Source organism: Tribolium castaneum, chromosome 4 (assembly GCF_031307605.1).
Source record: "Tribolium castaneum strain GA2 chromosome 4, icTriCast1.1, whole genome shotgun sequence".
NCBI classification, from domain to species: domain Eukaryota; kingdom Metazoa; phylum Arthropoda; class Insecta; order Coleoptera; family Tenebrionidae; genus Tribolium; species Tribolium castaneum.
The window spans coordinates 7646570-7659769 of NC_087397.1; the positions used below are offsets into that span (position 1 = coordinate 7646570).

Genomic DNA, 13200 nt, shown 5'->3' on the forward strand with positions numbered 1-13200 from the left:
TGGTAATGAAAAACCATGGCCACCCCGATCCTAGGACATTTGGTGGCCATGGTTAAAGTGGGACTTTCCCCTGATTGGTCCCAACACTGGCGCGAAAATTTCAATTTGTCCTAATTTAAACACCTGCCTGTTTCTGGGTCCTGCAAACCCAACATGCGCCCAAGCAACTAACCTGAAAAATGCACGTGTGCTATTTGTAGCATTGCATTGGTTTTGTTTCCGTTAAAATAGCAGTATTATACGAATCTCTAGCAAGAACAAACTGGTAAAAGTAAAATTTCTAGTCAATACAAAAAAGTGAGTAAATGATGTAACACCGGCTTTCTTTTCACGATACTGTTTCAGTTACCAAAAATGCCTTCAAACAATACCAAAGTAGTGAAATCACCAACAGAAAACATGCTCCTATCACCCGCCGAAACCCCATCTCAGGTGGTGCCAGAAAAAGTCAAAATGAAGAAGCAGTTAGGCTTGCTTGAAGGAGTCGCGATTATTTTGGGGATCATATTTGGGTCAGGTGGGATTTTGCAATAAAAAAAAACTTGTATTAATTTCCGATTCAGGGATTTTTATTTCGCCAAAGGGGATAATCCAGGAAGTAAATTCAGTCGGATTCTCGCTAGTTGTGTGGGTTCTTTGTGGATTATTATCAATGATTGGGGCCCTGTGTTATGCCGAGTTGGGCACAACTATACCCAAATCAGGGGGCGACTATGCCTACATCTATGAGGCTTTCGGCCCCTTACCTTCATTTTTGTATTTGTGGGCGGCAAACTTAATTTTTGTGTATAGTGATACCTCTAATTTGTTACCACTTTTATCTCAAATTTAATTCTAGACCCACAACTAACGCAATCATGGGCCTCACGTTTGCCAAATACGTGATTCAACCTTTCTTCCGCTCGTGCGATTTACCAGAGGATGGAGCCACAGTTGTGGCCGCTTGTACAATTTGTTGGTAATCAATTTTTTTCAATTTCTTGCATAAATTTGTTTGGTTTAGGCTTCCTTACTTTTTTGAACGGTTATAACGTGAAAGCCACCACGAGGGTGCAAAATGTGTTCATGTTTTGCAAAATTGGGGCGCTTGTACTTGTCATTATTATTGGGGTCGTGTGGATGGGCTTTGGACACGTGGAGAATTTTCAGAGGCCCTTTGAGGGAACGACTACCAACGTGGGCAAAATGTCCAAAGCTTTCTACTCGGGAATTTTCTCATACTCGGGCTGGTATTCCTCATTTTTTGTTATTAATTAACTGAACTGGACAATTACAATGTTTCAGGAATTATTTGAATTTTATGACGGAGGAACTGAAGAATCCTTACGTGTAAATATTTTTTGCATTAGCTAAACAGCGCGCGATAATTTTTTTTTTCAGTAATCTTCCACGAGCAATTTATCTTTCAATACCTCTAGTTACACTGATTTATGTTTTGGCAAACATGGCCTATTTGTCAGTCCTAACACCGGACGCTATGATATCTTCAGATGCCATAGCTGTGGTATGTGCTCCTTTTATCAGTTAAAACTGTTTCAAAATCAAATTTTAGACTTTTGGTAACAATGTGTTGGGGAGCTGGGCTTGGATTATCCCAGTGATGGTCGCGATCTCGGCCTTTGGAGGCCTCAGTGTTCACATCATGACATCCTCACGCATGTTGTATGTGGGTGCCAGAAATGGCCACTTTCCCACAATGCTCTCTCATTTGAACATTCAAAAGTGTTCACCAATGCCTTCGCTCGCATTTCTTGTAAATATAATCTTAAAGTATTTACGAGACCCAATTCATCCATTTTTAGAACATCCTTTCTCTCTTCATGCTGTGCACTAACGACATCCATACACTTATCACGTACTGCACTATTGTGGAATCATTTTTCGTCATGTTGTCCGTGTCGGGACTTTTGTACTTGAGGTGGAAGAAACCAGAAATCGCAAGACCAATCAAAGTCAATATCGTAGTTCCAATTATCTTCGTCTTAATTTGTCTGTTTCTTATCATTTTACCGTGTTTTGAAGCTCCCTATGAGGTGTTAGGGGGCGTGTTAATCACCTTGTCGGGAGTACCTGTTTATTTTAGGGCCGTCAGACAAAATAAGCCTTTATTACCGCAAAGCTTCATGGGTATGTCTTTTAATTTCACTTATCTTTAATAAAAAGCAATTTTCAGCCAAAATGACTGAAATATGTCAAAAAATATTTATTTCTGCTCATGAGGATGAAGACGTGGAGGAGTAATTTTTGTATTGTTTAGGTAGTTTCGTTAAAAAAAAAAACATGATTGGATTTGGATCTCTTTATTTGTTTTGTATGTATTTTGGACACTGTGATTTTTACTTCAATAAAATTGAGACTTTTTGTTTTGTGAATAAATTTTACAAGGAATGTATTTACAATTTTCTATTTTTTCTACACCTATAATACAGAAGTAACATTACATAACAATAATTTACATCATTTCGTCAGGATTGAACATTCCCTAAAAAAAGAAAAATATTGAAATACAATTTTGTTAGAGATATAAGAAAATTTCTTGCCTTTGCGCGTCGGAGGATGGAGTCCTTGCTGGCATCATATGGATGGTCCTTTGACGGAATTTCCAAGACAGCAGGGATTGGTGAAGTGTGTCCATCAATCACATGCCTAATCAATTCAGCAATATTCTGATTAATCAAAATAATATCAATATCGTCTCTCTTCATAAATCTTTTGAAGCACTCCTCAATTTCACTGACTGGTGTGCCTAAACCCCTAATATGAACCGACAATTCAATTGATACTAGAAATTACCTTTATCAACCACCAAGAAATTGGGGTGGCGGTTCTTGTTGATTTCTCCAACTCCACCCAAAAGAAATCCAACGCAAGTATCCTAAAAATTGAGCAATTTTAACAATTTCCTTGTTTTTGAATGCTGGTGTACCTCGTCTCCGATCACGGATATCAATTTCCCTTTCATAGCAGAATGTAAAGCCATTTTAATAAATTTTTTGGAAAGAAAATAATATTCAAGACTGTCACCTGACTTAAAGCACCTGACAGCTGTGTATTTGACGTTTGTTTCAGTGGGAAAAGAAAGAAATATATAGCTTTACTTGAGCTAAACAGAGATAGTCACACTAGTTGTGTTGGTGCCCCTCAATTTCCGAAAATACCCGAACCCGAAGATACTTTTTCACACTAATATGAAAAAATTTTTGAAGCAACCACGATATAGAGACAGACAGGTAAACCAACTCGCTATTATAATTGATTCTAACGCTGGAGCAAGTTGATAGATGGCAGCACGGTAGACTGGGACTGTCACAATTTCACAAATTTTCTTTGTTTTTTATAAAAAAATGATGCGAAATTAAAAAATGTTATCTCAGCACCCAAGTTAGTCATCTTGTAACAACTTCTGCTTTTTTCGCGCTGAAATAATAATATTTTCTGAATAGTTCTAAACTTCGGTTCGATGCATTTTCGGCCGCGAAAGACATCGAAACATTGAAGTCAGAATAAATGCTTTCCAGAAAAAAAACTCCACTACCATTCGGTGCGGGCATCCTTCAGGTATTAATTGTTCTTCATAAATGTCGTATTTTTAACAACGTGATGCGTGTATCTTTTTTCTTGTAAACATTGTGACAGTCCCAGTCTACGCTGGTGCCATCTGTCAGATAAAATAAAAGCTCCAACTTGCTCCACATTTTGGTTTGCGCCCGACAATGGAAAATAAGGGAAGTTGGTTCACCAGGACTATCTATACATGGTGGAAGCAACCAACATTACATTTCCTAGATTGCGTGTTGGAATCACTAATCATAGATTGTAATTCATAGATTCTGTTGTCTACTCAAGTTTTCAGGCGGGAATTGATAAAACACTGTATAATAGGTTGCGACAAAAAAAATAGAAATATTTTGTCCCCCTGTTTGATTGTATTTTTAGGATTTACTGTTTAATTTAAAACTTATCAATAAGCAAGGAAACCATTCTTATATAACTTCTTATCACTCAATGCTTAAAATATTTATATTTTGATAAAAACATTTTTATTGCCAAGGCACTTGTGATGTAATAGCCCCAATGCTGCCATCGTGCCATGCAATTTCCCATGCGATTACATAACGCAACTCGTGATATAAGGCAACTCCTCTGGAGGGTGAATTGCAATTTTCGACCTTAAAGTTCGCGGGTCCACCTTTCATCTAGCCAAGGTTCGCGTTTGAATAAATTTGATCGGAGTCAAGTAGATGACCTCCCGGCAGCCCTATGATTGGCTTCTTGTCGTTTTATCAATCTCTGATTGGCAGGATTAGAATCGACGTCGGTCGTCGTTTTTGGGCGGTATCAACCTTATCAGCTAGGTTTAAACCACAACAATCGCGGCAGTCGTTGACAAGTAAGCGTTCCAGCTGTCACTCAACTAACCTCTTTGAATCGTCCGCGAGAATGTCTCAGAAATTAAAAAAAGTGTGCATAGTAGGCAGCGGCAACTGGTAATATATTGTTTGGTGTGCTAGTGTTAGGTTTCTAGTTGTGATGTTTTGCTCGAATTTGTACTAGTTGAGCGTTAGATAACTTAGTTTTGCTGGCACTTTATTTGCTGATGAATTTTGGGTAATGTCAAGGTGATGTTTCAGGGGCTCAGCCATCGCGAAAATTGTCGGGAGCAATGCGAAAAAACTACCCCATTTCGATGATAAGGTTACGATGTATGTTTACGAAGAAATGATAAATGGGAAAAAACTTACAGAGATCATTAATGAAACCCACGAAAATGTCAAATATCTTCCAGGTCACAAGCTTCCTCCTAATGTCGTAAGTATCATTTCATTACGCATAATTCGCTTGTACTTAATGACCTTCATCTAATGCATGAACTATGTACTGTGTTTACTAAAGTAGAATTATTATCTTGTTTACTTTCATTTCCAGGTGGCGGTTCCCGATGTAGTAGAGGCCGCCAAAGAGGCTGATATTCTTATTTTTGTAGTGCCACACCAGTTCATAAGAACTTTATGCTCAACTCTTTTAGGGAAAATCAAACCAACAGCTATTGCTTTATCTCTGATTAAGGTCAGTTTAAAATAGTAATTCTAATTACATGGTTCAAGGAAGGAGAAATGCAATAGTATTTGTTGTTAACTTGAAAACTACAAAGTGGCTAGTAATGAAGCCGTTATCGAATAAACATCTCATAATTTTTTGTCCTGTCTTCAGCAGACAAAACAATTATTTGCTTAAGTTTCCGCTTACAAGAGTTTGGAAATATCTTGAAGTGTAAATACTTTTTGGATCACACATGTCTGTTGTAAGAAGTGTGATATGTCCGGTATTACGCAAAATTGCATTGTTATCAGAGCTATGTTGATAATTAATTGAGTCACATTTTGGTATTTAAATGTTAATTACAACTAATCAGGCAATATGTGCAACAACAAATTTAGTAATTTTGGAAAAATACTTTACCTACTATTTAGAAATGTATTATATCATTTGATAATGACATTGATATGAATTGATCAACGAAAACAATTTTTACTTCTGAATTTATAAAATTCTCTACTCTACTCAACCAAATAAATATTAAATGTGTTAACGTCTTCATCACACGAAACAATTGTTTTCATTAAAGTTTCCGCCTACAAGAGTTTTTCTCACAGATATTAGCTCTTTCAAAACTATGTAAACGCCAACGTCATATTTTCTCGCAAAATTACTATAAAACATGTCTGCTGTAAACAATGTGATATCTCTAGTATTGCGCAAAATTGCATTGTTATCAGAATTATGTAATTAATCGAGTCACCTTTTGGTATTCAAATGTTAATTACAACAAAACTAATCACGCGATAAGCATGTGTAGCAACAGATTTAGTAATTTTGGAAAAATACTTCACTATTTAGAAATGGATTGCCATTTGATAAAGAATTGATAAATAAAAATTGATGTGGCTATAAATAAAACCATCTTCAGCAATCTGTTCAATTTCGTTTTATATAAAATAAAATAATAATACAAAAGATCAACGATAACACTTTTTAGTTCTGAATGTATAAATTTCTCTACCTAGAGATAATGTTTACTAAAGCAAATATTAAATGTTGAAAAAAAAGTTTCTAAAAAATTAGAGGGTTTTGTTTTTTGAAAATTTAATACTGGAGGTTGCACACTTTTCATATTAACTAATCTTCCTAGAATAATATGCAGTTTTATTAATATTTTTTTTTGCTCAAAAGACCATTTACGCATCGTTGTTCAGACAAAATTTCAAGTAATTAATTTTTTCATATTTTTTATTTCATCGATAATATTTTTTATTAATTTTAATTATAAGGAAGGGTAAAAAAATCTGAAAATTCACATATATATAGAGAAAAATATAGAGTATTTAATGCAAACCATTATTTCGTGCGACTATTAGTTTTTGAGATAATGTATTAAAAAATATAATACTTTTAACTTACCCTGCATTATGCAAATGATTGAAGAATTTACTGTTTTAAACAAAATTTCGGAAACATAATCATTGAAATCTTTGAAGTTTATGAAAGATGGTAGTTACCTAATATACATTTAGCATCTATTATCATTTGTATTAAACGTACACATAAATGGCCTTAACTGCAAGCTGTTGAGGTTAATGCTTATTGCCTAGCCTCTGGAACTGATGCGATTTTTTTAATTGTATATGTAGGACTATGTATGTATACTAATAATAAGAATAATAAATAAAAAAAAATCATGTATAAAATATCATTGCCGCAAATTTATTGCCAAATGGGAATACGATTTACGCTTTAATGATTGGCAGTTTCAAGTTAATACAAAAGCCACTTTATTCTCAAGGGTGCAGTACAGTGCCAAAAGTATTCTGTTTTCTCTTTAACACTGACTGTTAATGAGAAATAATGCTTAAAGAGCACCATAATTTTATTCAGTTTTCAAATTTTATTTTTGTATTAAATAAAGCATTGATCGGACTTTAAGACTTTCACAACTATAGTCTAGTAGAAGAATGTACCCAGTAGAAATTTCAAACGACTATAAAACTTTTAGGCAATAGCTAAAATTCCTTAATTTAGTTTATTTTATCTTAGAAGGTATTAGATAGTTAGAAACTATTTAAGTACAAAACCTGAACAGGTTCAATGATAATTTTTATGAGTGAAATTTGAGTCTCCTTGAACATTGATACGTGATTAATGAGTTTCCTTTGAACCTTGATCGGCGTTTCTCCAGGGCTTTGACCGAGCAGAGGGCGGCGGAATCGACCTCATTTCGCACATAATCACCCGCCACTTGCGCATCCCTTGCTCCGTCCTCATGGGGGCGAACCTCGCTGGTGAAGTGGCCGACGAGAATTTCTGCGAAACAACCATCGGTTGTAGAGACACCAAACAGGGACCACTGCTCCGCGATATTATCCAAACTGATTATTTCCGAGTGGTCGTAGTGGACGACGAAGACACTGTCGAGATTTGTGGGGCGTTGAAAGTAATCTCTAAAATTTTCCTTTTTTTCGGTTCTTTAATATCACTTCATGTAGAACATCGTCGCGTGTGGGGCAGGTTTCGTGGACGGTTTGGGCTTGGGTGACAACACCAAGGCCGCCGTAATCCGATTGGGGCTCATGGAGATGATCAAATTCGTCGATGTTTTCTACCCGGGAGGAAAATTGTCAACCTTCTTTGAAAGTTGCGGCGTCGCTGATTTGATCACGACGTGTTACGGGGGTAGAAATAGGAAAGTGAGCGAAGCGTTCGTCAAAACAGGAAAATCGATAAAAGTGTTGGAGGACGAGATGCTGAACGGACAGAAGTTGCAAGGGCCCTTCACGGCAGAGGAGGTCAACTATATGTTGAAAAATAAGGGCATGGAGGAAAAGTCAGTTGCTAGTAATTCGGGAGGCATTTGTTAGTTGTTTTGTTGCAGGTTCCCGTTGTTTACAGCCATTCATAAAATATGTACAGGACAGAAACCAGTCGCTGAATTTATCGACTGCATTAGGCACCATCCTGAGCACATGTAAGTGCTTTTCACAAAATAACACAGAGTACAACTTGCTAATGCATGTGCTATAAACATTATTTACCGCAAAGCAAAGTCCGTTGATGAGACCGTCTAGTAATTATTACATTAATTACCAATTATTTGTTATGTTTTTTTACTAGGTGGTCGTTTATATATTTTTATACTATACAATTGTTGCGTAGTTTTTAGCTACATTGTTATGTTTTTATCTTTACTAATATGTTTGAGATTGCGAAAATTCTATTGATTGTTATGCATGTAATTAAGTTGCTATAGAGAACAGGAATTTTACAGGGTTTTTACAATATATTTTATTTATTTTAATCTTCTAACGTGACTCAATCTAGAGTTTAATGTATTGATCATGTAGATTAGTAAGTATGGCTTCTTGCTTTTGAAATTAACCGGAACAGATTAATTCCCCGTTACATATCAGAATTTTCGTGATTTTTTTTCAAGCAATTTGTCATGTCTTGCTATTTTAATTTTTTTACCTCATGTATAAATATCATTTGCTATGCCATGCATGTATTTGTTATAACTTGTAACAATGCCAATAGAAAAGGTGTTAATTTGAAGTAGCGAGTGCCTTGAAAATCTTTGGAAAACATCATATAATACATTTCATCAAAAGTATACTAATAACAATCGTGTGTAGGTGATAATTAGTCATTCCGCCAAATTTACTTAAATATGTACTAAAACCACTTCAACTTCAGTCAATACCTAAATCATTTATTTCACGAGTGTAGATGTATACTTGTAATTTTTGATAAAAACTTCAGGTGTGTGTGTGTGATAACTGATAACATTGTGTGTGAGATTTGGACCATACGTAATTATAATATTTTCGCTAAAAGTACAAGATGTCCGGATTTGTGAATAATCGGTGAATAAAAATATTAGCAACCATTCATTCTGTTTTTAGTTTTTATTTACTGCATTAAAGTGAATAGTGACATTAATACGTTTTGCTTCATTCATGTTTCATCTATTCACTTTTTGCTGGTTTTATAATATATTAACCTTCATTTTTTCCAGATACATTCCCAGAAATATAACCTTCCTGTAAGCTCCTTGTCCTGCCCTGTTTTTGCAAATTTTGTTATTTACTTTTCGCTGAATTGTAATGTTTAAGTAATATAATTGTTGTTAAATCCACTTGTGCTGTTATTAATACATGATTTTGTTCTAGGGACAATAGTTATGACAGGCCAAAGTGTAAACTATAACTTAGTGTTGTATTTCCTTTGATTTAAACGTTATAAGCAACTAACGAAATCAAAGCTTCAAGTTAACAATTCATGTGGTTGTCGTAAAATTGGTGTTGAATAAGTTAAGACTGATTTTTTTGCTAGTTGAATAAATAGCATTTAAATGGGGCGTTTTATTAAAACATCATCCGTTTCATTGTACTAACACCTCAATAATTCAATTAGGAAAGTAATTATTACATAATTGTATTTTTCCAGGGTCAAGCAGTAACAGTGAATAAATCAAACAGCTAATTATTTTCTTCCAATAGGTGTCAATATTATAGAAAAAATAGTCACAAATAAGAAGTACAAAAAATGTGTTCTGCAAATATTGTAACTTAGGCAAAGCTAGTTTTGGATAGTATTTTTTACACTCAAAATCCAAGGGTGTATTAAGTATTATTTGTTGAACCATAAATGTACTTGAACGATTTTGTTCTTTGATTCCCCCCTCAAAAAACCAACTCCTTGCAACATATTAACTTATATTTGTTTCTTTTTTAAATCGTATAAAACGACCGGCTATTTTAGCGGTCGTTTATTTCTCTACAGCGGTTCGATCGCAGCTTGAATAGTAACATATAAAAAACATTTTATTTTAATTTACTATATTATGTAAAGTATCTACAATCAGGAGGTTCTTTTTTAACATAACCATTATTGAAGTCTTGGGAAGACATCAATTTTTTGCCTACCACTCCAACTTTTTCTACTACAATGAACCGAAAATCAGAGCATAACACCTTTAAAGCGTTTTTCTCCTTGTCATACCCGACATATCCCGGTTTTATGCTTTTATCACTGTTTAAATAATCGCCCTTTTTTATACCGATTAATTTAACTGGCATCCCTTTCCACGTCGTTTGTATCGGAAAAATACCTTCCAGGGCCCTTCCCAAATTATAGATTTGCTCAGCCGTCATTTGATCCCACTTAATGGAAGCAAAAGTGGGCTTCACTTTTGGGGCTATAATTTTACACTTTGTTAAATTAAAAAAAAGAAAAATAAACCCAACCATAGGTAATTCCTTCTGTGGGCTGCGGTTTTGCGTTGTTTAAATTGGAAGATAAATCCGCTAGAGTTTTAATTAATTGTGCAGCTCCCAGCTTCCCTAAAGTGGCAAACAGTTTACTTTGTGTCATTTCGGGGTGAATTGGCACAGATTCTTGAAGCACTATTTTCCCAATATCGAATTTTTCTGGACTTATTGTCATTATAGTGACTCCAGTTTCGGTATCGCCGTTTGCTAGAGCGTAAATGATTGGGGCTGCGCCCCTCCAGCGTGGCAGAATACTTGCGTGGACGTTCAACATTCCTCTGATAAAAAAAATGCAAAAAAAGTACAAACGTCTAGGGACAGACACTTACAAAGGAAATTGGTCGATAATAGCCTTTGGTATTAAATGCCCAAATGACACAACAATGCCGACATCAAACTCCCCAAAACCAATACAAGGGGGCCACTTATGTAACTGCAGATTTTCCTTGTCTGCGTATAATTTTACTGCATTTGCTTTGCCTTTTACAGTCGTTACAACTTCAAGTCGGCTTAATAATGCTTTTTTTCTGCTGAAATAAATCGTAACTTTTTTGGTTGTGTAGAAAATAGTACTCACTATTCTTCATTTAACTTTTTTAAACTAAAGAGCGAAAAATCGTCGGCACCGAAAAATAATACTTTCCAGGGAGGTTTTTTGGTAGTTTTACTAAATGGCCGGTGTAAGAGCGGTTTTATGTGTTTTCCTACTAAGTGGAAGGAAATAAACTTGCTCAACCCCATTGTTTTTCACCAATTTTGACTCGAGTAATTTGAGGTTATGAGCAGTTTTATCAAAAATATTGAAATAAATAGACTAAATAAAAAAATAAATATTTATTTACAATTAATTAAAATATCCTTTTGGTGTATTTCTACATAATAACATAATAAAAAAATAACCGGTTACACAGTTTATGAGGTTAGGTGTTTTTTTACAATTTTCTTTTTACAAAAAGGTCGGAAATAATTACGATAATTCGATAAGTAGCACACTTCATTTATTGGCAAACAAAAAAACTACAATTCTAGAGAAAAAATTATTCTTTTTTGCCTTCCTTATGATCACTTTCTCCTTCGTTCTGCTTCCGTTTTGACAACATTCCGGGCCTGTAGATGGCAATTGTGGGCCTATCCTTGTTCCTGATTCGCTTCTGGGATTGTGCATCACTATCCTTTGTTGTTTTTGATTTTTCGGATGACTTAGTAGATGTTTCTTGACTTGCTTCATGAACGAGCGAACTTTCTTCCTTTTTGCTTAGACTTTCTTTAGGTTGTTGCTCCGATTTGACGTTTTCTTCAGTTTTTGGGCTGTTTTCCTGTTGCTGCTCAAGTCTTTTCTGGGCTTCAATTTTTCTTTCTTCTCTCTTCTCAGTGTACTTCTTGACCTTCTTTTGGTAAACTTTGGTATCCTCTTTCTTGCTGTCGTCGTATTTTGACCTATAGTCTCTTTCTTTGTAATCTTTATAGTCGTCTCTCCTTCCTTTGTATTCCCTTTTATCCAAGTACTCCTTCTTTGGTGGATACTTGTTCTTCACATCTTTCTTCCTGTCATCATATTTCTTGTCCCTGTTTTTACTGTAGTAAGATGTTGGAGCCGGCTTTTCGTATTTCTCAGGTTCTTCTTTCTCTGGTGTTTTATCTTCAGTTGATTTATCCTCACCCTCATGTTTCTCCACTTCCTTATTATCCACATTTTTCTCTTTAGGACTCACAACTTTTGTAAATTTACTCTTGACGGGCGATTTTTCCTCATACCGTTTCCTCCGTTCATCTTCACGAAACTTCTTTCTTTCAAATTCCTTCCGTTTCCTCTCTTCTCTTCTCTCCTCACGAATCCTCATTTTTTCGACTCTTTTGTTTTTCACATACTCTAACAAAGGTGTGCTTGTTTCGTTCTTATTCTCGGTTGTAATCTGATAGGAATACTCGGGTTTTTCGTCAGGTTCTGGTGGTTTATTTATCATTTCAACGAATTCCAAGTAGTAAGGGTCTGATTCAATAGTTCCAACTTTAGGGTCAACCCTTACTTTATTTCGCCTTTTTGGAATTTTTTGAAAGGCAGCAAATTCGACCACTGCCGCATACTCATGACCAGCACTGTCTAGAAAAACGTAATTGTCGAACTTTTCCTTAAAATCGTAAATGTCATTGGGGTTGACAAAATTAATGTAGGCACGGGAAAAGGAATTTTCGCCCAAACTGGCGTCACCCTTAACCATGTACAAGTAGTCGTAGCTGGGAACAGGCGATATTTGGTTGAGAAAAGTCTCTTGATCCATATTTGGGGGCAAACGACGAATCACCACTTTCGTGAGAAGTTTCTCTTTTTTGTCCTGACCCTTGGAGTCGGGCTTTTTTTCCGAGGACTCGCTGCTCTCAGGTAATGCCATAATTGTGTAATCTGCTTCTATGTAACAAAACTGTACTAAGACTGACTGATAAGCTGTGATAAGTAAGTGGTTGACTGATTGACAATGATAACAAAATCCTAATTCTAACCTAAAATTCTTTGTCAGCTGTCATTACTTCATTAGTGTCATTTGTTATATTTCTAGAAGTGCTGGCACCATGAACATTACAGTCGACCAGACCATTTCCCCACCATTCTCGTTTTCTACAGCCATTTTCCACACCAAGAACATTATCAAAATAATCGTAAATCATTATAAAAGCATCAATAAGCTGTTACGCTGACTTGCGTTTCACATTTGTAGAGTAGAACATCTCCTGACCATTCTATTGTTTTTCTTTATTTTTTACAAACTTTATTTTTTTCACCCTATTTATATCCTGCAATTTTCTTTATTTTTGCAGGAGATTAAGCCCTTCGATAGGGCCTTCAACTGTAAAAAAATCATGTTCGGACAAACACCCCTTG

General features: G+C 35.4%; 5 protein-coding genes across 10 annotated transcripts; 2 read left to right on the forward strand and 3 right to left on the reverse strand.

Annotated features, from left to right (window-relative positions):
* The first annotated feature begins 114 nt into the window (after positions 1-114).
* Positions 115-2392, forward strand: gb (genderblind). The gene is made up of 10 exons (XM_969932.4): positions 115-297; positions 346-517; positions 564-786; positions 839-954; positions 1004-1229; positions 1285-1329; positions 1381-1504; positions 1553-1753; positions 1803-2127; positions 2174-2392. Exons 2-10 carry the CDS (start codon positions 355-357, stop codon positions 2239-2241), a joined length of 1491 nt encoding a protein of 496 aa, XP_975025.1. The 5' UTR covers positions 115-297; positions 346-354; the 3' UTR covers positions 2242-2392.
* Positions 2285-3086, reverse strand: Vha14-1 (Vacuolar H[+] ATPase 14kD subunit 1). The gene is made up of 4 exons (XM_969923.4): positions 2927-3086; positions 2794-2875; positions 2541-2746; positions 2285-2482 (listed from the first exon to the last, which is right to left on the reverse strand). Exons 1-4 carry the CDS (start codon positions 2978-2980, stop codon positions 2453-2455), a joined length of 372 nt encoding a protein of 123 aa, XP_975016.1. The 5' UTR covers positions 2981-3086; the 3' UTR covers positions 2285-2452.
* Positions 3087-4215: 1129 nt separating this feature from the next.
* Gpdh1 (Glycerol-3-phosphate dehydrogenase 1) lies at positions 4216-9714 on the forward strand. Of its 4 annotated transcripts, none has more exons than XM_008203194.3 (7): positions 4216-4487; positions 4632-4809; positions 4927-5067; positions 7235-7489; positions 7542-7879; positions 7928-8020; positions 9222-9422. In XM_008203194.3, the coding sequence occupies exons 1-7, from the start codon at positions 4261-4263 to the stop codon at positions 9256-9258; spliced, it is 1269 nt and encodes a 422-aa protein (XP_008201416.1). In that variant the 5' UTR covers positions 4216-4260; the 3' UTR covers positions 9259-9422. The 4 variants fall into 4 exon arrangements, with proteins under 4 accessions (XP_008201416.1, XP_064212489.1, XP_975007.2 ...); XM_064356419.1 differs by lacking the exon at positions 9222-9422 and adding an exon at positions 9068-9187; XM_969914.5 differs by lacking the exon at positions 9222-9422 and adding an exon at positions 9499-9714 and having other exon boundaries at positions 4219-4487.
* On the reverse strand, positions 9420-11131 carry LOC663872 (uncharacterized protein). 3 transcript variants are annotated; one of them, XM_008203193.3, is made up of 5 exons: positions 10900-11131; positions 10652-10852; positions 10299-10600; positions 10054-10249; positions 9420-9994 (listed from the first exon to the last, which is right to left on the reverse strand). In XM_008203193.3, exons 1-5 carry the CDS (start codon positions 11061-11063, stop codon positions 9940-9942), a joined length of 918 nt encoding a protein of 305 aa, XP_008201415.1. In that variant the 5' UTR covers positions 11064-11131; the 3' UTR covers positions 9420-9939. The 3 variants fall into 3 exon arrangements, with proteins under 3 accessions (XP_008201415.1, XP_974995.1, XP_064212491.1); XM_969902.4 differs by having other exon boundaries at positions 9420-10249; XM_064356421.1 differs by having other exon boundaries at positions 9420-10249; positions 10652-10849; positions 10896-11035.
* Positions 11132-11298: 167 nt separating this feature from the next.
* Positions 11299-12863, reverse strand: Upf3. Its single transcript, XM_064356417.1, has one exon. It carries the CDS (start codon positions 12710-12712, stop codon positions 11360-11362), a length of 1353 nt encoding a protein of 450 aa, XP_064212487.1. The 5' UTR covers positions 12713-12863; the 3' UTR covers positions 11299-11359.
* Between the last annotated feature and the right edge of the window lie 337 nt (positions 12864-13200).

What these genes read in the sequence shown, in the direction of transcription:
- Gpdh1 (XM_008203194.3), top strand. Translation starts at nt 4,261, where the DNA reads ATGATTGGCTTCTTGTCGTTTTATCAATCTCTGATTGGCAGGATTAGA. An exon ending in ATAGTAGGCAGCGGCAACTG is followed by an intron (nt 4,488 to 4,631) that starts GTAATATATTGT and finishes GTGATGTTTCAG; the next exon opens with GGGCTCAGCCATCGCGAAAA. An exon ending in AATAAGGGCATGGAGGAAAA is followed by an intron (nt 7,880 to 7,927) that starts GTCAGTTGCTAG and finishes GTTTTGTTGCAG; the next exon opens with GTTCCCGTTGTTTACAGCCA.
- Upf3 (XM_064356417.1), bottom strand. Translation starts at nt 12,712, where the DNA reads ATGGCATTACCTGAGAGCAGCGAGTCCTCGGAAAAAAAGCCCGACTCC.
- Vha14-1 (XM_969923.4), bottom strand. Translation starts at nt 2,980, where the DNA reads ATGGCTTTACATTCTGCTATGAAAGGGAAATTGATATCCGTGATCGGA. An exon ending in TATCCGTGATCGGAGACGAG is followed by an intron (nt 2,876 to 2,926) that starts GTACACCAGCAT and finishes CTCAATTTTTAG; the next exon opens with GATACTTGCGTTGGATTTCT. An exon ending in TTTCTTGGTGGTTGATAAAG is followed by an intron (nt 2,747 to 2,793) that starts GTAATTTCTAGT and finishes TTAGGGGTTTAG; the next exon opens with GCACACCAGTCAGTGAAATT.
- gb (XM_969932.4), top strand. Translation starts at nt 355, where the DNA reads ATGCCTTCAAACAATACCAAAGTAGTGAAATCACCAACAGAAAACATG. An exon ending in GCGGCAAACTTAATTTTTGT is followed by an intron (nt 787 to 838) that starts GTATAGTGATAC and finishes ATTTAATTCTAG; the next exon opens with ACCCACAACTAACGCAATCA. An exon ending in ATTACCGCAAAGCTTCATGG is followed by an intron (nt 2,128 to 2,173) that starts GTATGTCTTTTA and finishes AGCAATTTTCAG; the next exon opens with CCAAAATGACTGAAATATGT.
- LOC663872 (XM_969902.4), bottom strand. Translation starts at nt 11,063, where the DNA reads ATGGGGTTGAGCAAGTTTATTTCCTTCCACTTAGTAGGAAAACACATA. An exon ending in ATTATCGACCAATTTCCTTT is followed by an intron (nt 10,601 to 10,651) that starts GTAAGTGTCTGT and finishes TTTTTTTATCAG; the next exon opens with AGGAATGTTGAACGTCCACG. An exon ending in CACAGAAGGAATTACCTATG is followed by an intron (nt 10,250 to 10,298) that starts GTTGGGTTTATT and finishes GTAAAATTATAG; the next exon opens with CCCCAAAAGTGAAGCCCACT.